The sequence below is a fragment of the Lagopus muta genome, chromosome 3, assembly GCF_023343835.1.
Source record: "Lagopus muta isolate bLagMut1 chromosome 3, bLagMut1 primary, whole genome shotgun sequence".
Classification (NCBI taxonomy): Eukaryota; Metazoa; Chordata; class Aves; order Galliformes; family Phasianidae; genus Lagopus; species Lagopus muta.
The window spans coordinates 51,849,028-51,871,813 of record NC_064435.1 but is presented as its reverse complement, the minus strand read 5'-3'; the positions used below and the strand labels follow the sequence as shown (position 1 = coordinate 51,871,813).

Here is a 22,786-nt window from a genome sequence, read left to right as displayed (position 1 = left end):
GTAGCTGCTGTGCTGCAGACCTCCTCAGCTCTCTTAAACTGAAGCCTGTGTGGCTTAAGGGTTTGTCCTTGCATCACATTTTCATTTTCAAGATGAGTTTTATTGGAGTCCAAGGAATACCTATAAAATCAATTGTATTACTGATACGACTCTTACTGTCTTACGCTGCATGCGGAAGAACAGGATGGCTCTTATATTCTATGCCAAATAAATATGCTCTGGTGTATTACTAGAATTAAAAAATAATACTTAAAAAATTTTTAGAGAAATGCTGGGAAAAAATGTGGCCTTGTAGTAATGCTACAAAAAATTAGCACCAAGAGCAGCATAGAAATAAGTGCCCTCAAAAAGAGAGTTGTCTGAAGAGAAGCATCAGGGCAAGGGAGTTGAAACTAGATGGCCTTTAAGGTCCCTTCCAACCCAAGCTATTTCATGATTCTTTCACTGTAATGAAGCCCAAGGGAATAAAACAGGTATATTTTGTGAACTGCTTCTAGGTATGACCTATAAACTAAACCTTCACCTGGTTATGTCAGAACACATTGGCATAATTTCTTCTTTTAACAAGTAACATTTTTGTGATGCTGATACAGACTGACTGTTCTGGGGGAAAGATCTCATGCCTCTTGCAATTATTGAGACAAGAGAGTGACCTACTAGATTTCATAGCATGACACAGCATAGTATAGTATTTTGGAGTAAGATCTGACCAATAGAAGCACTTCTGTGCATCAGATAAAGTATTTAATTGTTCATAGGAAGAATGCCTTATGAAACCAGCCAGTATTGTTTTCCATTCTTCATGCATCTCATAATAAACTAGCATGTAGAATCATAAAATCACCAAGGTTGGAAATTACCTCCAAGATCATGCAGCCCAACCATCCAGCTACCACCAATATTTCCCCACAAATCCATATTCCTTAGCACAGTATCTAAAGGTTTCTTGAACACCTCCAGGATAGAATCATAGAATCACCAAGGTTGGAAAAGAACTCCAAGATCATCTCATCTAACATAACCCAGGGGTTCTCCTGTATGCCAGAATCTGTTCTAAATCTGCTCCATTATCTTCATTTGATTCCTACTTGCTGTCTTTAAGTACGCAGTGCCTCTTATCTTCTGTTGAAGTTGTCTGTTTTCAAGTCAGACATCTCCCTGCCAAAGTGCAGAGTTGGAAACAGGATTGACGCATTTGTGTTTGGTGATGCACAATAGGCAGCTAAGCCAGATGGCACAAAATGGGTGCAGTACCTCAGGAGCAAGTTCAGTCTCTTACAGATTTTTACTGTTTAGTTCTTTGGTGTGTTTGATTGCTCTCCATTCTTATAATCTAGCACAGTAATTTTTTTGCTGGCTTGTTTAAAAGTCTTTCAGAATATTGCTATCATCTGGACCCCCAAAATAATAATAGAAAAGAATACAGGGATTCAAGTAATGTAACTGCTTACATTTATTATTCTGAAAACAAAGAGAAGGGAGATATTTTGTAAATTCTGATTTGCATTCCATTTAATGTAAACTGTTCTTCAAGGCTCTATAAATTATCAAATTCGAAATGCACATTATTTAAATAAATTATAAATTGTGCAATTTTTCATTAGTTTGCAGGAAATTCTTTTTTCTATCAGTCAGACAGTGCAGCAATTCTATATGCTCCTTATTTCAAAATACATGTAAATATGAAAGGACTTTTTATATTTTCCTCTAAAATTCATTCCATCTTAAGGAAAACTAAAAGCCTTACAAGTCCTGGGCAACTTCAGAAACTGGTTTCTTAGAGGACCGCTTTTAAAAAACAAAGCAAAAGACAAAACAAAAATATGCACATATGATGATTCATCGCAATATTTCTGTGAAAGAAAATTCCTCACTTCTGCATTTTCTGCTGCTCACAAGTTAGCTCATGTGCCCATCACTGTCAATATGAATACATTAGGTAAGCTGCTCTTTTCACTGCAATTGCAATGTTAAAATGTAAAGATAAATGTTTGGTTAAAAAGTTCCAAACAAAACCATCATTGGAAGGGACCTCTGGTCAGCCCTGAATTTGGACTGGATTGCCTCAGGGCATTTTGTCTTTTCAGTTTTGAAAGCCTTCAAGGACGGCAGTTCTGTAGCATCTCTGGGTAGCCTGTTCCTGGGTGTAGTTACCCTCCAGGTGTGCATGCAGTCTGAAAATCTCCTCTTGCAATTTATGGTCATTGTTTCTTGTTCTCACACCATGAAAATCAGTGGAGGGCCTGGCTCCATCTTACTGTTGCCTTGCAGGTGTTGGCAAGCTGTGCATTGGTCCTTCAAAATTTTCTCCAGCCTTAGATTTGAGGTCCATTAGCCTATCTTCTAATGGCAAGTGCTCCAACACTCAGCCACCTTTAATAAAGCAAACAATCCCTGCATGTGACCGTCTTTTCCTTGTCTATTTTGTTCCTTACTGAATTTAATTTTTTTTTCAACAAATTATATTTTAAGAGACCATAGAATAAACTAATAAAATAACATAAAATAAACAATAAACAATGGAAAGGAGCTGCTCCAGAGGTTGTGAAGCCAAGCAGGAAGGAAACTGCCTATTCACACCCAGAACCTGATCTGGGGAGCTTGGTCCTTTGAAATGAGTCATTACAAAGATGTGAGAACTTTATTATGATAAGTATCACAGAGTATTTTAATGATTAAAAATGAACTCTTAATGATGATGGTTTTTAGGCTTTTGAACCACGCAGTACAATGCTCTCTCCAACATTATCTGATTTTCCATTTGCTTGCCTCTTGAATCTGTTGTATGTACTCATAATATTTTGCTGTAGACTTCCTCGGTTTACTTCAGCCTAGTTTTGTTTAAATGAGCTCTAAGAACAAGCAGAGATTTAGGAGATACATCAATACTTTAGTATTAGTACTCATGGAAACAAGATGCCATGGTCATGATGGGAAGCAGTCTGTCAGTTAAATAAACATATTCTACAGGAAGGTCCACGTGATTCTAAAAGCAAACAATTTTTATTATTCACTTTACTGGCATTTATTCTGACATTCTTTTCATGCTTTATTGTGAATTCCTTAAACTGACAACATTCAGGATGCTGCTGGGATTTACTGTTTTTTAGAACAGAAGCAAAACGCTAGGGGTTGTGTGCTGTTAGAAACTTACTTTTTTATTCAAACAAAAAAAATCTTGGCACTGATTTAAAGTTCATTAAATTTTTCTTCAATCTTTTTGATATTTTGAACGAGAGGAGGAGAAACAAATTTTATGTGATGGCCTTCTTTAACCTTTCTCCCTGCTCATAAAAAGGTACCTTCGTGCTCTTGGCCCTTTTGCTCTTGCAAGCATAGAGCAAAATTCTTTGTTATTCTGCTGGTCTGTGTTTTTACTAAGAAACTCTCTAATTAAAAGCCATCAGCACATCATTTTTGGTGGTGAACCCAACCTGTTCTGAGTTTTCGCTGGCTGAAATGGTTATGGCTGTCTTAATGCCTCTTTGAAGAGGTGTTGAAGTTCACACGCTCATCCATGAACTTGATGAGCTGATTTTAAAATCTTTAAGTCTGTTAAATGTCTAGAAATAATTGCTCTTTTGTTTCTTGTATAGCATCATTAATTTGAAAGAGTAGGAGTGTGAAGGTTTGACTTTTTACAGGTGTTACAGCCGCTCCTTGTAAAAACAAAACCAAATCAAATAGCAGTGTATTAGATATGAACGGGCTAATTCCGATAGCCGTGAACTGGCAAAGGGTTTCATTTCTAAAATGCAATTACTATTTTCTAGGTGACTATTGTTTTCCCAATTAGTTTCTTAAAAAACCTGTGTAAATTACATTTTATAAATGGAGCCTTAGTATGGTTGAACTTATAGGTGAACTTACAATTTGCATAATCACACTGTGAAACACTTGTAAAGACTAGCCAAAATTAAGCATTAAAAAAAGTAAGCTGATCTTTACAAGCTCTGTGGGCCTGGCCTGGCCTGTGAAGTTTGTAGGTGGTGTGAGCAGTTGGTAGTTAAAAGGCAATGAAGTCAGTGGCTGTACATCTGGTGCATGCCTTTGCTGGTGGAGCTCCAAAACCCCTTCCTCTGGAGTCTTGTGAAGGACTGAATTAGGGTCTCTGCAGCTCCCTACTGCTTGGCAGGGAGGCCACATGAAAGGAGCGGTTGCTGGTTTGCTCCATGGGCAGCATGTGAGAGCACTCAGTGCTGCATCTCTGCTCTCCACTGGCTCGCTGCTGCCGGGCATATCCACAGTGTAGCTCTAAATCAGGCTATTTCTGTTCAAAGCCCTAAATGGGCTCAGATGGCCTTATCTCAAAGGCTGCCTCTCATCTCTGTGGTAGTTTCGTCCACTGAAATAAAAGTACCAAAGCACAAGTTTGGTCTGTGCTTTGTGAAATACTTGGGTCCAAGAAAGAATTGAATGTTTTGTATCTTCAGAAGAAAGCGGAACTACTGCTTTGTTTTGTTTTCAAGCAACTATCCATCCAACAATTACAGTGTAAAACTGCTCCTAATAAGTTCAACTCTTTTCAAATAAGCAGCTTAGCTTCAAAGCTGTGGCAGGAGATAGATGGGAAAACCATTTACTGCCGCAAGTAATGGTGCTTCTGCATATGTGTGTGCCTGTGTCCTCATGCATGCATTCAGTGTGCGCACATTTTGAAAGATTATTAAAGTGGGCTGTGCACATATGGTACATGATACTGTTTGCACATATGCGTGATTCAAAAAACCCCACAAAACTCACAACAAAATCCACCACCACAGATTTACTGAAGCTGTGAATTCAGGCATTCACAAGCTAAGAATGCCAGTAATTGATGGTGCTCTTGGAAAAGCAGTTTGCTTTTGCTTGAAAGAGAGACCTGATCTCTGAAACTAAAATTAGACATGTAACAATGCCTGTTGGTTTGGGGACAGGAGAGGGAAGAAAGACAGAGACAAGCCTTTATTAGTAACACAAACTTTCTGTTTTGCTTTGCTGTCTGCTGCAATGAGATACTCAGGAGACACTAATGTTTTCTCTCTTCAACTGCACTGCTCTGAAACCTGCTTGTGTTCAAGTTACAAACAGCTTGAGATAGCTGACCTTGACGGCCCAAAGTCCTGCAGAACTGGTGTAGGCCACCTGAGATTGCATCTCACAGGCTGAGCATTGTGGAATAGCCACAATTGGCTGCTTGTACAGTGGATTTATACATCAATGCTGCTTTGTGAGTCAAGTCCTCATTAGAGTCCTTTGTTGCCTCTTGTAGTGTAACTCCAGCCTAGCAAACTCTTCAGGGTGATGTTGGACAAATGCTGATCTGCTCAGAAGTTATCTCTGATTTGAAATAAATACTTGTTTGAGAGGGATCTCTCTGGCAAGGATCTGTGTGATAAAGTGGCTTAGAAAACTGCATCCACTTGTGTTCCTAGTGCCATTTGTTTCAGAAACCATGGATCAAAACTAATTACTGCATTTTCAGGTGTACAACACACAGGTGATGGGGCTTTTTTCTTCTTTTTTTTCTTTCCACCACAGAGATTCAGCAGCACAGTTTCATGTATATCTGAGTGGCTGTATAAAATGTTTCTCTGAATTCCCGTTTCCCTTCTTTTCCCCCCAGTTCTGATCCCTCAAAAGCTCCTTTACTCTCATTTGTCTCTATGCCTCTACATGTGCAGGTTTTCTGAGATGATGCATTAACTGAGGATTTCTTTTCCATGCATGTATCTGTTGTTATGTAAGTGTTCATTAAAACTTTCAGAGACTCAAACTCTAGAACTGAGACAGAAGGACTTCTGTTATACCTGAGAAACATTTTGGTGGGGAGTATTCTTGCTCCACTGTTTGCTTTAACTAAGCATTTAATTTCTACTTAGTACCTCTTTTTGAGTCCCTCCTTTTCTCCCTTTTTAAGGTTATGAATGTTATGATTTCACTTTGCAGGGGCAGAACAATACTTTTTGGAGAATTTAACTTGACTCTGATTGGCTTTCCTTCAGAAGTTCTTAGTGTACCAGTAGTAGCTTGGGAAGTGTCAAGTAATTTAACCTTGGAGAGGGAAAAGGCCTAGGTTTCATGCATGCAGAGAATCCAGAATCCAGGCCTTCCTGAATCCTTTGTTTCAAATATTAGAAGGTGCAGACACCTTCTAGTTATAGAGACGGCCAAGCCATGATGAATTCTTTCTCCTGCCTCTCTTCCATTTCACAGTCTCGTATTCAGTGGGAGTCAGCAGAGAGGAGATGGCTGTGTTGTATGCAAGATACCACATGGGTGAAAAGAATCCTGTACAGGGAGGGTGTGGCTTGGGAGATGGTAATTACAGTGATTTAATTATTCCCAGGGTGTTGTAAGCATTTAGCCTGTAACTAACCTTAATTCTTCCATGTTTCACTGTGTGTAATCTGATTGAAATTGAACCTGTAGAAGGAAACTGATGTCCTAAAAGGAGACAAATTGCTGAAGAATACTTCTGTTCAAGTCTAATTAAGTTTAAAACAAACAAAAAGCATGCCTGTCATTAATGTTAAAATTCCCTTTTTTATTTTTTGCTTGTTTTTTACTTAGGTATCCACTGCTAAGTCCGCATATGCTTTCCTTTGCATGGTGCAATATAAGTATACCTGTATGATTTCAGCATTTAATATGCCAAACTCTAACTTATGTTTCAGTTGTATTACATTACAAATGGTTGTTACATTCCTCTGATAATTCTACGTGGTAGAATTGGTGGTAATTGCTTTCAGTTTCACAACATTGTAGAGGCAAGAAAGTGCACTGATGTCAGAGGAGGAAGAACAGGCTATTTTGTTTGGAAAGTCTAAATTACTGACATCTCTTTTTTTAAAAGGAATTGTAGCTCCTTTGCTTGTTCTAGTGCACTGAAGGTATTTTTTAATGATGTTAAGAGGTTGAAAATGTTGATCAAAAGTCTGTTCCAGTAGGGTTAACAAACCTAATTTATTTGAAAACTGAAATGTAGCAATACCTTTAGTGAACGTGAGTGCTTTATTCAAGTATGTGTTGCCTTGGTTTAGCAAGCCATGGTAAATCTGAGACATCAGCCATATTGTAGCATAACGCATTCTAGTCATAGTATGGAAATACATACAGAAATGAGACTGAATTTATTTTTCACATTTATTTTCTATAGTCAGTGAGCACTTAGTTCTTAATAAGTTCTAGAAGAGAAAATGCCTGGTACTGCTCTAGTTTTTATAGCACAAAAATGGGGTCTGAACTAGAAACAGTATTATTGTGGGCCCTCACTAATGAATGCTGCAAAAACTGTAAACGTTCGTAGCAGACTTAGTAGGTCTGGTAGTTGTCTCAGGTTTCCTTTCCTAGGCTTAATGGCTACTGTTCCTTATGAAACGATGACAAATGGTCCATTGAGGACATCTTAATATTAACATTAGATTTTTTTTTAAGTTTGAAAAAGAGCAAAATGGAAATTTTGCAGTAAGATGAAGTGCACTTTGGAGGAAGGAGCTGTAAATCAGCCCAAAAAAATAAACTGACTGTAGTCAGTGACAGTGAGGGAGATTTGGGCAGATAACATATATTCTCTAAAAGTATTAAGTCTTGCCTTCAGCTGAAAATTTTTCAGAAATTGTTATAGTCTGAGTTTGTTGCTGCTGTTAGCCATCCTACCTAGATTTTATGTAGAGTTCCCATAGGAGCACCAACTTCTGAAGCATCTGTACAGTGGAGGAGGTTTCTCCCTGAAGGCATGCCTTCTGCTGAACAGTAATCCGCAGTTCTAGGTGTACCTTCGGCAGAGAGGAAAAAAATATTTTTCTCTTGAAATTGTTTTGTACAAGTTTCTAGGTTACCATGTGCTATTAAGACATTTGTACATAGTTCCATAGATTGGCCAATTCCTGGAAAATATGTTTTAGCTTGGGGCTGTGCTGAAAATGATCGTAAACATTATTCATTACCTCAGCCTGACCATCTAAAAATAGAGCGCTTTCTGGGACAGAGAGAAGCTCAATTTCTTCTGGTAGAATACTCTTCATTAGCTTAATTAGGTAAGGGGAATGAGCAGGAAAGGTTGCATTTCCAGTCAGCCTGTTCCTTTGTACCCGGGCTTTGTAGAATGTCAGGTATTACTTGTGAAGAACACCTTTAAGCATAATGGAAAAGTCCTTACAAATTTGATTTTAAGGGTTTTAAGAATTAAGTGGGGTTGTTGTTGTTGTTGTTGTTGTTGTTTTTTAAATCACATAGGAAAATGGGAAACAATGCGTTTGGAGTACTTTGCTCTACTTTGAGAATTCTTTCACGTTATTAGAATTACATTACTAATAAATATTAGTTAATTTAAATTTAGTTAATTTAAAATAATCTTATTATTCAAATTAAGATTTTTTTATTTGTCATGCTTTTGATTGGCTTGATTAATTTTTATATAATTTTAAAATAACCCAAACTTTTGCTTTATAATCTTCACTATAGAAGGTAAGGTTTCCTAGCTTTTCTCTCTTGCAACTTGGTCTCTACTAACAAATATTAAGTAAAATGTAGTGTTCTTAGATAAAATTGGAGGTTAGAGAAGACAGTTTGTTGTGAAAATGTAGAAATACTGTCAGAGGAAATATTTATGTTTACGCCAAGCATTTTATCTAAATTTATGAAATAGCTACAGCAGTCATGCTACCACTCCTTGTGACAGATAATCTCAGCTCTTCCAGCTGGAATAGAGGTTTCTATTGTAAATGTAACTGTAAGGTTTCTGCAGTGCTGTGCTTTTTGGCGTGAAGCCACGGCTGATGGATGATGCTGCAGAGCAGAGCAGCCCTTCCTGCTTCAGCCTGCCACAGCCCCTGCCTGGGCTCCCCTCTGGCCCCAGGAGCGCAGTAGGACTCTGGTCAGCCTGTCTGGAGAGGTCATCTGGCTGTTCTTCCATCCATCTCTTTTTTTTTCTTCTTTTCTTAAGCTGTTCAGGAAATCACAGAATCATGGAGCTTCTAAAGGACCTCAAGAGGTCATCAAGTCTAACCTCCCTGCTATAGCAGGTTCCCCACAGTAGGTTGCACAGGTAGGTGTCAAGACAGGTCTTGAGCATCTCGGAGAAGGAGACTCCACAGCCTCCCTGAGCAGCCTGTTCCAGTGCTCTGTCACGCTTACCATAACAAAGTTCTTCCGCATGATAATACGGAACTTATCGTGTTCAAGTTTTAGGCCATTACTCCTTGTCCTATCACTACCTGCCGCCAATAAGAGCCTGGCCTCATCCATTTGCCTCCTCCCTCCCTTTAGATATTTATACACATTTATCAGATCCCCTCTCAGTCTTCTTTCCCCCAGGCTGAACAGACCCAGGTTACCCAGCCTTTCCTCATATGGGAGAGGCCCTTAATCATCTTTGTGACCCTCTGCTGGACTCCTTCCAGGAGATCCCACGACTGGACACAGTATTCTAAATGTGGCCTCACCAGGGCAGAGTAGAAGGGGAAGGTCAGCAGTTTTCTGATACGGGGGACTGGACTGCCACACAAACACCGTAGTGTCAGGGTATGTGGAGAAATGAGGATGACACACGTGCACACAGGGCTGGACAAGTAATAGTTATGCCATAAAACCGGTGTTCTCTGCAGTGGTGTCTGTTCCCACATCCTCCCCAGTTAAGATAGTAAGACTCACCAACATTACTGGCCAATGGAGAAAAGTGGTCCATGCGAAAGGGTTGATGAGGTGAAAATAAAACCAAATTCTGCCATTACTCTGGGCTCTAGGCTTCACTGATATGAATTGTTCACTGACATTTGAAATACTGAGTGTTTCGTTCCATTGAGATAGCTGAGCAGATGCTCTTTCAAAGTGATTTGATTGATCTTTAACTCCTTCAAAGGTGTTGACTATTATGCAAATTTAATTTTAAAAAATCTAGGCTTATGTTTGTAACACAACAATAATGTTCTTTCATTCTTAAATATAATTAAATAACATTTGGGGCACTACAACATAGAAAGAGGGAAGAAAAGTTCTCTGATTCAATAAAATGGCTGTCTCTCTGAGCTAAGGAGATTACTTTTGATTGACCTCTGCTAGGCTGGAATGTTTTTAACTTTTCAGATCTGTGATTCCTATGAAACTAGCAAAATTCAGTGTTCCTTCTGTAATGGACCTTCTGACAGGTACTCTGCATTCCTTCTCCACCCAGGAAAATAATTTAACTTAGAAAACTAGCTAAAGAAACAACCTTTTAAAATTTTCTTTTTGTTGGAAGAAATTGTTAGGCATTTTCTATTTGAATGTGAACTATCATGCTGTGTCTATTACAAAAGCTGTTTTTGAAAGGAACAATCAAATTTATAGAAAGTTAAAATCTTTAAAAATAATAAAAATAATTAGAGTTTTGTACTTAAGAACTAAAATTTAGGGTATCATCTGTAATCTTTAAAGATATGTATGTTGCCATTTTTCCTCTTTAACTTCAAGACATTCACTTGCTAGGAAGAGTAGATTGGTAGATACAATTACAATTAGTATGGTGAGATGAAGGTTAAGAATTTATTTCCTGTAAAATTTAGAATAATCTGATAGTCTACTCTTTGTAGCTGTTTTCTCTGACTACCTGTGCTATTTACATTTAAATCAATTACTCTTACATCTTGCTTTGTATTCATAAAGAAAAGCAGTTTTCTGTGCTGCATTGCACCCAGCTGATATGCCTAACCATTAGCCTCAGGCTTGTACTTTTCTTTATTTTTCCTTTGCCTATTTTATAGGGAACAAAAGTCGTAGAGAAAACAGGATGATTAGAGGGGCTTCCAGCTGAGTTTAAGTCTTTGTGTGGTGTGCAGAAATATAATTTAGACTTGCACAGCACTTCACATCCAAAGCTTTCAAAATGGGTCAATATCCTCATATAACAGGGCTGAAACTGCTGTAGGAAAGGGGAAATGCTTAGTGTGAGGTCTCACAAGAAACAAGTAATTAGGAAAATTCCATGTGACCTTCATTTCTTACATTTGAAATTGGCCCCAGTAATGTCTTCTTTGTGTTAGAAAAACTATGTGGATAGCTGCATTCTGACTTAGAGGTGCTATGACAAAATTATAAACTCAGAATTGTAGTTGATTTTTTTACAAAAGAACTTGTAATGTTTTCAGAATCAGGAAACTCACCACAGTACAAACAACACCTTAATGTTCTTTTTCCAGGTAGGGTTCCCATTCTGTCATGTGGATAGAATAGCAGCATCATTTTCATTTCCAAGGCATGAGAAATCTATGGGAGTTCACATTCCCAGGAAGCTTTGAGGAATTTGTTGTGAATCTTTGATCCAGGGTTGAATTGTACGGGGCCATACTAGAGCTGTCCTATAACAGTCTTACAGATGTTATAAATCACTCTGCCTTGCTGTTCCCCCTTCCTTTTGATACCACGTTACCTCTTATGCACATCTTAGTGTATCTGTCTTTTCTTTTGTCTAAGAATGGGAGAGTAGCTTTAATAAGACCTCATCCTGGGAGAAACTCAGGGGTGGCTCTTCTAGGACTAATTTGGTGGGACTCTCAACATCCCTAAGCAATGCAAAATGCACTCAGTAGGTTGAATTTGTCTTATTGGTTTGGGTGCAGCAAGGCTAGTTAATTGGAATGCATGTAGCCTTTCTTTAAAAAAACAAACAATCCATTTTTTTTCTTCTTATTGTTCCAGAGTACCTAGACAGTGTACACAGATCTGTTTTTGTATTAACCCTTCCCCACCAGTGCCACCAGTGGTTAGGTATTTAGTAACTTGGCTGCTATCTAAGCAGCTAAATGAATTGTGTAGATAATATCTCTGTTTCATTAGAAAGCCAAAGGCTGAGCATTGGAGAAAATCTGGCGATATGGTGTAGGTTTCTGCAAGGAGCCAGAGTTCGGAATGCTTTGGGTGGCTTTTTTTTTTTTTTTTTTTTTTTTTTTTTTTTTTTTTTTTTGTTTGTTTGTTTGTTTGTTTTGGTAATCTGAGTGTAAAATGCAGATGGATTTCTTTTTTTAGTTTGAAAACTGAATGATTAATTTATCAGTAACTTTTAATGGTGATAGAGGCATGCTTCAATATGGTTTCCTTTTGTGAAGGACTTCACTGTTCAGAAGGAGCAGTTAAGGAAGCAGCAAACTCTGAATGTCACTTCATATATGATTTTTCTACGATTTTACAGCCCAAGGAGCAGGTGGTAAAGTTTTTGCTGAAGCTTGGCTATACATTCTGTTTGCTTTATGGTTCAGGGTAAGGCTGCTTCTCGTGCTATCATTGTATATGAATTTCAAGACTAAAAAATAATGTCAAGCTTGTAACTTCTTATGAGTAGATAATTTGGTCAGCAGTACCTACTGGTGTTTTCCTTCATTATTCTAGCAAATCCTTGTCATCTCAGTGAGGCCGCTGTGAGAGCTCGAAGGTAATTGTGTACTAACTCCCTTTGCTCATTACTAAAATACTTTATGTTCACTTAGGCATTCAGTCTTGGAGGAGGATTTGTTTGAATGCCAGTGACCCAAACGCTTGGATGTGATGTTGCTGCTTACTGGGAGGAGGGCATGGAAGAATATTCATACCAGTGGGAGCTTTGCATAGACTTTTTCATCCTGCGGTCAGGGTTAGAGGTCATACGTGACCTAAATGATTAGCATATATGTTATTCTTTGGGCTATCGTGATAGTCCATGTGAAAATGGATCAAGTCATGTCCTTCATGTCACTCTCATGCTTCCTTGCACATCTGTCTGGAAAAAATCATCTTACTACGAGTCTGTTTAGCTTTTTGTTCCTAGACCATGTCTGCAGATTTCCATTATTTTCTCTAGGAAGTAAGTCCTAGATAGATATGGCAGAGTGCTTATCAATAAGGTGGTGCAAGGTATTTCTGTGGTCTATGATTGCTATGCAGTAAAAACAAGTATCCCGTGGACTTCTTGAAATTTTTTCCATTTGTCTGCATGAAAAGGACAATATTCTTAGCAGTGCTTATTTGATTTCCTGTCAGCGTTCAGCACCAGCAGAATATATTAAATATATTTTGTGTATATTTAACACATACGCTGCTCACTGCAAAGCAGGAAGGCATGTCAGCCCTCTTTTGCGGCATATAACTTTAAAAAGGGCCTGTTAACATTGTAACATGTGGGCTTGGTTCATAACATGGTTGAATTCCAGCTAAGGCAATCTCAAAATTGCATCAATTTGGCTGCTGAGAAATCAGTTAGGAATCAAAATGACATACATTTTCTGAAATGGAAAAAGATGGATTTTAGGAAAACTGCAGTTAAATCAGAAGAGGTGTCAGATGCTTCGTCTGTCTCTGTTAGGTTCATTGTATATAAAATGCTTGAAATGCACATTTAGGTCTGACAACTATAGTGAAAGCAGCCCAGCTTTTGTGAAGTCTGTTGAGAGCCTCTGGTGGGCCTCTGATGGGAAGCTTGTAAGACATACATGCCAATGTAAGGTTTTAATTAATCTAGAATTTGTATTTGAAAGAATAGCTTTCATTCTACTGTCATTTTATTTGCTTTGCCTTTCTAATTGTTAATTTTGGGGGAAATAGGTGTGAGAAAGTTCATGAGTCACAAGAGAAGTAAAGGCTTACATTATACCTGGTATTTACTCACTTAGTTTTTTGATTAATTAAACTGAGGCAAAGTCTGTAGCAGACAACTCCAGTGACTGAAAAGAAATCTGTGTGGGAAGGCTAAGAAGTTAATATAAATCAAATTGTTGAGTAGATTAGTTGCACTCCGTAGACATTTTGAATAAAGGTGGCATTGATTTTGCATTGCTTTGTGACTAAAGTGAATTGAACTGAATCAAAGCTACTCTAAGTGTTGTCATGAGAGGTTATTTTATCATCTTGCTCCCATAGCTTGTAGTTCAGACTATAGGCAGATATGCAATATCAACCAGATTTAAGCTAGTCGTGTGAGTTCTGAGGATCAGAGCTACTGAACTTGCTTTCCTTTTCTTTATACCAGTTTTGCTTGAGGTAGTCACTTCTCTCTCACTGCAAAATCCTTTGCTATATTCAATCTGATATTCTATTGTAATACAGATAAAGCTTTATTAAAAGACTGATAAGAAAAATTATAATTTCTAGCTCTTACACAGCTGGCTCCTTGGAGTTTCAGTGGCTTGGTTTGGTTTTGGTGGTCAACTTAATTATTTTCTGTTGGCCTACTGAGTTTATCTGATAGACTTCTATTTCTGTGTCAACCTGTATAGTTGTTGTTTTTAATGACTAGCTATAATTCAACAACAACAACAGAAACAAGAATGTGCTTCCTTGGACCTACTTTTATTTAGTAAATTCAGTTATACTGAAGGATTGTATGTCCTAAAGAGAACAGTAATTTGTTCAGTTGGATAAATACAGTATTAAATGATTCTGATATACTACCATGTTGAATTTTATCAGCTTAATACTAAATTAAACTTTTTTAAAAAAATATCATGTATAAGAAGCATTGCTCTGAAGAGTAGTGGAATCTCTGTGGCTTTTACAGCATGGCTGAGGTAGGAATGGCCATCTAGATGCCATCTTGTCCAAGCCCCCTGGGTCCAGTAGGGCCATCCAGAGCAGGCTTCCCAAGCCTATGCCCAGGTGCCTTCTGAAGGGTTTCCGAGGAGGAAGATGCTGTATGGTAATAAGGGAACTAAAACAGGAGTTTGTGACAGGGTCTGATTTTGTGCCTTTTATGTATTATGGCCACCTTGTGCCCAGGTGGCCAAGAAGACCAATGGCATCCTTGTTTATATCAGAAATAGTGCTGCCAGCAGAAGCAGGGAAGTGATCCTCCTTCTGTAATCAGCACAGATAAGGCTGCACCTCAAGTGCTGTGTCCAGTTTTAGGCCCTTCCCTGCAAGAGTGACACTGAGGGACGGGAGTGTGTTGTTCAGAAAATTTTCTTCTCCAAAAGAGTGGTCGGGTGATGAAATGGGCTCCCTGTGGAAGTGTTCAAGAAATGTCTAGATGTCGTACTGAGGGACATTGTGTAGTGCGGAAATATTGGTGGTAGGTTGATGGTTGGATTAGATGGCCTTGGAGATCTTTTCCAGACTTGACGATTCCATGATTCTATATTTACAATTATCAGAACCTCTGAATAACTTGGAGATCTATGTTACATTGAACCTTAATAAACTTGCAGTTAATTTACTGCCATTTTATTAGAGGCATCTTGGTCCGAGAACATTTAACTGCTTAATTTTTTTACGTATTCACTGTGTAGGAACAAAGGAAAAAAGAGGCTGATGTCCTCTTTGTACGTTTTAAGCTTGTTCTGTGTCTTTGATCAGGAGTTCTACCACTGAATCTCTTTATTCTATCACTGAATAGTAAAAACGATTCAGCAAGTAGGTCTCCATACCTACACTGTGGTTGATAGACTTACAGACATAAAGCCATTTTAGGAAAGATCTACCCTTGAAGACAATAGGTAAGTTCTCCTAAATCTGAATGCACCTAAAACAGATTAGGTCTAGTTAAAAGTTTGCATTTCAGTTCATGTGCATTGTATGGAACCTGCTTTAGTAGGGGGGTTGGACTCAGTGACCTCTTGAGGTCTCTCCCAACCCCTGCAATTCTGTGACTTCATGATTTCCTTTCTTACTTTTTGTTTTGAAAAATATTCAGATTTTTTTGCTTTATATTAAATAGCAAATTATAGTATTTTATTACTGCTTTGTGTTAAGTAGCAAGCCTCATTATATTGCAGAAAACAGTATCTAATTGCATTCATTGTGAACTAACACCACCCAGAAGTTAAATATTCCTGTATCTTATGTCTATATCCTTCGGATATGAGTAATTCACCTGATTCACTGCAAACACTGAGAATCCTTGCTGCTCAACTGGAAGCAGTTGAAAGTTTCTGCTTTTCTTGTTAGATCATCTGTTGCAAGTTGCTCCAGTTTTGTGAAGGTCGTATTTAAATTTAGCGATGTCCCCAGCTATTAAAACCTGGGTAGTGCTGGCCTGTTAATGCCAAGGAATGCTGTGGTAAAATTGACATTGGTGTACCTGCAGTCTGTGGTAACAGTAGCGAGTCTGTGACAACAGCCTGCTGAGTTGTACCCTTGAGAGTTATGTAGGACATCTGATGATGAGGCAAATAACCAAAATGTGTACCAGGGTTTATCCTAACCAGGCTGTTTGCTCACCCTTCCTGGAAGTGAGGTCCCTCAGTGATAGAATTAGATGCTGAAGAAACAAGCAAATTCCTTTGCTACAAAGGGCAGTGGCAGTCAGGGCAGTAGCTTGCTCTGCTCTATCTAGCTGGAGACAAACATTTGTAAGATTTGAACACATCTGTCTTTTGGATTGTATCACAGAATTTTACAATAAAAACTTGTACATATCCTAATGTGCAGCAGAATATTACCCTTGATTTCAGAGGTGTCTATAAGTAAGTCTGTGCAGCAATACCTGAATTGTGGCGTGGAGCTCCTGGCATGCTGATAGGGTGGGTGGGTATCTACAGGTTGTCCTCAGGCTCTCAGCTCTCTTACCATAAGGCAGGGTATTCTCTGTCATAAGTATGTTGGAGATCTGCTAGTGAGCATTTAATAATTGTAAATTTTTTTTTTAATTAAGAAAAAATAGAATTCATGAAAGACACTGCAGTAGTAATGCAAATAGCATCATTACTAGTTACTGTGTTTGAGGTCCCCACAGGAAAATCTAAGTCACTCACCTTAGGAGCTGGAGGTCTATGGCCTTTTAAATCCCAATTTAGGGCTGTAAAACCGATGTGGTTTTTGGAGGAAGGGAGAACTTGAACTTCAGGCATGGACAGGAATTTGAGCTGAAAAAAGCCCTTTGCTGCTCTAAGTATCAGAGTGTCCTTAGGCTTTGTTGCTTTGTTTAAGAACTGAAGCAAACCCTAGGAAGGGGATGAAAGCTTAGACAGTGCCCTATTGTGTGTGCAGTGAGTGGAGGGGGGAATGGCATGCAGATCCTGTCTCTTGCCCAAGTTTCAGAAAGGGTCAGAAACATCTATGGTAAGGGGGAAAAGGATTCTTCTCAATTTCATTATTTTTTTAAAGAAGTGATTTCACTGTCTAGGATGTTTTACTCCTATACAGAGTCTGAATATTTGAAGATTTTTAGGAATGTGAAATTGGCAGCATTCACAGCAAGAACTAGACTTATGCCCTATAAAAGACCTGGGAAGTAATGACCCCCTTTGTGAGAGGCGTGCCTTAATGTATTGGAGGAATGTATGCAGAATGGAAAGTTCCATTGGGTGTTTGTTTATGAAAAAGACATGAATGGTTTGGGATTTGTTTTCAGTGTGTGTAAAAGGAACACAAGGACACCATGTGTAAAGTCAGTACATTCTGCAAAGTCTCTCGCAAGCTTATTGCAACCTGTTATAAAATAATAGTATAATACAAGTCCATGCTGGTGTAGGAACTGAAAGAATACTCACAGTAAGACAAAATTCCCCTTTCGCTAATGATTTAAGCATAAGAGTACAAGTTCAGTCTGTGGGAAATGCTTGGTGTTTGTTGTTGGCTTTTTTTGGTCTGAAGCCATGACTTTCAAAAGAACTTGGGGAGAAGGTGTAAAGCAAAACAATGCAAGTTTCCTTGTTTATTTTCTTAAAATTATTTAGCTACTGACTGATTTGAGAGATCAGGTCCTTTGCCAAAATTTAAATCGGCCAGGAGCAAATGATTTAAAAACTCGAGGTGCAGAACTTGATTTATATTTTTTTTAATCTGAATCAAGCAGCCTTGTTTATCATTGGTACTGACACTCGTTTCAATGGCATGTACTTGTTTTGATGTGTTAATGTACAACTCTGATTTAAAACAGCGCTTTGCTAAGTTCCTTATACTCTTTTTCCCCCTCCTATAACTCTGTATTCATGGATATAAATCAAAACTGTGTCAGCACTTGTCACTTGTTAGGTGCCAGAAGTATTTATTTCATGTTCAATTAACAATCAGTGCAGTGCAGAATTGATTTCTTTTAAAATAGGTGATGCTATTTTAACCATACTGTATTAGTCCCTGTTTATCCAGCTCAGTAAACCACATATTTATTGATTTATCCATTCAACCATGAAAATATTTTCCTTTTTTGCTTGTATTTGATTTATGTTATAGGTAAAGGATGATCTGTTTAACTTTATATATTGTGGTTCTTGTTACATAAATGTGAAAGTTTTTTTTGTGTGTAAAGTGGCATTAGTAATTTTGCTCAGGTAGGAGGCTTGGGTGGTTCTAGGACTTCTGTTTGATATTCGTATGGCACTTGTGGTTTTACAGGAGCCTTGATTAAACCAGTATCATTCAGAGTGTGGAATGTTCTCAGTTTTAATGCAAGTCAGAGAAAGTTTCTCAGTTAAGAAGCTCAGTGCTTTTTGTCTCTTGGCACGGTGAACCCGTGGTACTGACAGACATAGATAAACACAGTTTTGATCATGACTTCTAAATAAGAAGCTGAAAGACTGAAATCTGGGTCTGAATTGGTGCTGCTTCAGGCTTTCATGTTTTGTCAGCTTTGCATGCATTAGGAAATCTGTTCATGGTAAAAATTCACGTAAAAATGCGCAAGCCGTATTACTGAACTGCAAAAACCCCACTGCTGGCACATCAAAGAATGCAGCAGCTGTCATCCAGCTTTAGCTGTGGTGCTCCTGAATGCCTTAATCCTGTTCCCAATGTTCCCAAACAGAAAGAGGCAAGGAGTGAGCACTTTCTTTATACTCCCCCTTTTATTTTTTTTCCCCAAGTGTTGGCATAGCAAAATCCAGGATATGTGTTCTGCATTTATCACTACATGACATTACATTATTTGCATCTAATTTAGGCATTTCAGTCCTTTTCATGAATGTTAAGCTCTTTCAAATTTACTTTTATTAAAATTAGCAATCATTTACACTGGGCTTAATCCCAGGCATTTTAATTATCAAAACAAGTATTCAGTTGTACTTCGTTTTCATTTAGGTCCACTTCAGGTTGGAAGTGACTGGTAATTCTTCTGTTCCCATTCAGTTGCTGAAGGAATTTATGTTGAGATTGCACTGAGAGCCAGAGTTAGAGGAAACATATCTGAGTACCAATAAAATGTATTTTACTTTATGTAATCTTCATTTGTTCAGATTTTTTATTACAGTGCAAGTCTTGCAAGGCAGCTACTGCAAAATACTGTATTGAAGAGGCAAACCAGATATGTTACAAATATAAATTTTAATCTGTTACAGCGCTTTTACTGACTTTAACTGTGCAGTGTCCAGTTTCCAGAGTCACAGCAGATGTCTGGGAACTGTGAGAATGGAGCAGGCATACAGTGATGCTTTCTCGTTGTGCTTGACTGTCACACTAGCATTTTCTACCCAGAATCTGTTCTTTGAAATAACTAAATCAAATTTGTGTTCATTCATTTGCCTGATCACTTTCCTGAATTGTATTTCAGGAATATTTTTCAAATAAGCGCAAACACATTTCAAGAAAACAGTACAGGAAAATTGTTCATTTTGAATTCAGTTATTAGAAATAGATTCTAAAAGGGTGTTTTTTATTTATTGGAATTTATATTTGTTTGTTAACCACTGTCTTGCACAGTGAATTAGCACAACAGAGATCTCAGCAGAGAAAAGAAGTATTATGCATGTGTACAGCTGCTCCACAAAGTTGTCTAGTAGGTCCTCCTTTCTATGTCTTTACTAGCCTCCAACTGCTCAGACAAAAAATGACTTGCAGTGTAACAACAAATGAGTTGCTGGAGAGTCAATTTTAACATTTTAAGAATCCAAATGTGTAGCCCAATCTACTCAAAATGACTTTGAAAAATCTGCTTTAAAAATGTTGACCAGGATAGTACTGAAAGCCTGATGACATTTGATGACAGGATGAAAATGACATTTGATGACAGGGTTTGGTATGCTTAGAAATACTTCTGTTATTAAAGTTGCCCTAGTGCCAACCACTCCTACACTGCTCATTTGTGTGACACACTGGCCATCACAACACACAGGAAAGATTAGAGATTACATGCAATAGCTCCAGTCCTTTCCTTGTCAGACAAGGATCTCCCAGCATCTACTATTACCTTATTGTGGTTTATTCTTGCAAGCCCATTTCCCCTTCCCTCTCCATTAAAACCCTTTTCCAAACTCCTCACTTTGAAACGTCATCTTGTTACATCTCTGCAATGTTAGACAACGTTCAGCATTATTCTTGAGGAAAATAGTTGATGCCAAGAATGCCAATGGGCAGTTAACATTTTGGGATGTTCATGGTAATTTATTGCTATCTTTCACTGGATGAGGAATCATTTGTTTGCTTTGCTCTTGACAGAGCACAAAAAGAACATCTTTAATTCTATGAAAACTCATGATAATACCTCATCACTATGAAATTCAGGTGTTGATAGCCTCAGTAGAGCATGTGCAACAGACAAAGGAGTTCCTGGGGACTGATATCACAGTGCTCCATGAGTTAATATTGGGATATCCACAGCTGCATCCAGACATTTCTCACGTCAATGAAGTGATGTAGAAACTGAAGGCCAGTTTCCAAGTATTTGGAGGAGACACCATTTGAGGGAGAAAAAAGGCATCTTTACTCTTTCTTTTCACTTCTTCTCAATTCTTCTTTCCAGGAGAAGAAGATAATATGTATGTGATGTAATCTTAAAAAATCTGTACTACTGTCTTCTGACATTTGTCATTTTAGAAGTGAAAAGGAAAAATAATCTTAGAGGTTCCTGCTTTGTTTTTTAATTGTGACTTTGAAATAAGAAAGCAGAAGGTATGTGGTATGATCTGCTCTTGCATGTTATGTGCTGCATTATTGAAGTGCTACTGTAAGGTAGTAGATGATCTTTTTTCTCTTAGGTTTTGATGTCGATCATCCTTTCAGTTGCTGTAGTTGTTATGCAAACACCGGGAAATAGTGTTGAATGGCATTCACAAACATTTCTTGTTTATTTTTACAGGTAATTGAATCCCTAGGGATTATTATATACAAAGCCTTGGACTATGGCTTGAAGGACAATGAAGAGCGGGAATTAAGTCCTCCATTGGAGCAGCTGATAGATCACATGACCAACACCACAGAAACCGATGGGAGTCGAGATGAGGGGTACGATGCGCTGGATGAGGGGGTGGAGGATGATGACGATGATGACAAAGAAGAAGTTGAGGCTATTCATTCCTATAAGGACGTCATGAAGGTACGCTAATAGGCAGATTATATGGGTATCCCACTGTCCTTGTCAGTGAGAAAACCATCTGTTTTCTGTGTTCTTGTCCAATTTCATACTATCTGTTTTCTTTTTTGATTTCTGATTTTCCTGGTTCTTTAAAGAATCTTTGCTTGCAAAAATGACATGCATTTCATGTATTTCATTTTGACAGTAAGACACAGCAAGACCATGATAACTTTAGGGTCTGCCATTCATATCACATTCTGATTTCATCTCTGCGTTGGATACTGAGCCTTCTGGTGTAACATCTATTACTTTGTGTACATTTGGTTACTTCACAGGTTGTTTCAATTTTCTCACCTTTTTATTAGTGCAGTGCTGCTTTAATGATTCTTCATCAGTTTCTTCCTTTGCCTCCCTTCTGTACTGAAGCAGAAGACTGCTTTTATAAGGGTAGCTTATTTGTAAGGAGTGAGTCAATATACACTACTTCATTGATGATAATTATGATTGTGATTCTTGACCTGAGTTGCGAGATTTAGAAATACAGTTTAGGAATTTTAATTGCAACAGGTTCTTCAGTATTATCTGGTCTGCCATGAACAATGATTTAGAAGCTTTTTATCCTCTGTTTCCTATAGAATAGTCTTCAGTACAAATTTTAGAGTCTCTAGTGGAGACAAAGATATTAATAAGCATGTTAAAAGTGGATTGAACATAGTATGTTGCTTGTTCTTAAGTGGAACTCATATCTTATCATAAGGATGAGAAGCTCAACATTTCACAGAAGAGTCTGGAACAGAACATCCAGGATAGCACATAAGGATGTATTAGCATGCAGAAAAGAGACTCCTCCGAAACTTGGTGCTTTTCATGGGCTGATAGTAAAGAGGAAATTTCTCAGGAAGTTAGAATGGGAATAGCTTTTGTTTGAGATGCTTTTGAACATGTAGTTAAATTGGAAATTTAAATTGGAAATTTTAGATTTGGAAAAGTAGCATTGACAACAACTCCTTGTAAACTTCACAGCGTGTTCCCATTTGGCCATTTTCTGGAGGATTTACATCCCCTTGTTCCTGCTTTTCACCATGACAGGGCTCTACACGCTTCACTGCAATCCACTTACCAGCCCAGCACAGTGACTTCTATACATGTACTGCCCTGACCAAGACACCTCCCTTTCCTCTCTTAAGCATAAATAATGCTAAGTTCGTAAAGCCTCCTTTTTTCTCTCCTCAGAGAAGCAATAAAGGTCAGAGGGACCAATGAAGGGAGCAGTTGAAGGGGTGGCCAGGCTGGATGGCACACTCTCACCTTCAAGCCCCTTGTCTCTGAGGCTTTCTGAGCTAATGCCCTGGCAGCAGGAGGAAGTGAGGGCTGCTTTTCTCTCCTTGCTGCCAGGTGACTTCCTTGTGCATGGCCAGCAGCAGCAAAGGCATGAAGGAGCAATCTGTTAAGCCCCTGTAGGAGCTACTCCAAACAGTATGGTTTTATGTCCATGCTGTACGGGATAGATGCAATCAATATATCCCCTTTGCCTCTGTTTGGTACAAATGCTGTGAAGTGGTGGAACAATCAAAGCTGGGTTACTAGAGGGAGAGAGCCTGTAATGCAGAGCTGAGGGCAGAGAGGTTTGTAGGCATAATT

General features: G+C 38.3%; 1 protein-coding gene across 6 annotated transcripts in view; it reads left to right on the top strand.

Annotated features, from left to right (window-relative positions):
* Nucleotides 1-22,786, top strand: part of SPIRE1 (spire type actin nucleation factor 1) — a 125,371-nt gene that overhangs the window by 31,096 nt on the left and 71,489 nt on the right. For all 6 annotated transcript variants that reach the window (XM_048939138.1, XM_048939137.1, XM_048939139.1 and 3 more), the window contains exon 3: nucleotides 20,930-21,166. In XM_048939138.1, the coding sequence (XP_048795095.1) occupies nucleotides 20,930-21,166 (237 nt within the window). The remainder of the gene's footprint in view (nucleotides 1-20,929; nucleotides 21,167-22,786) is intronic.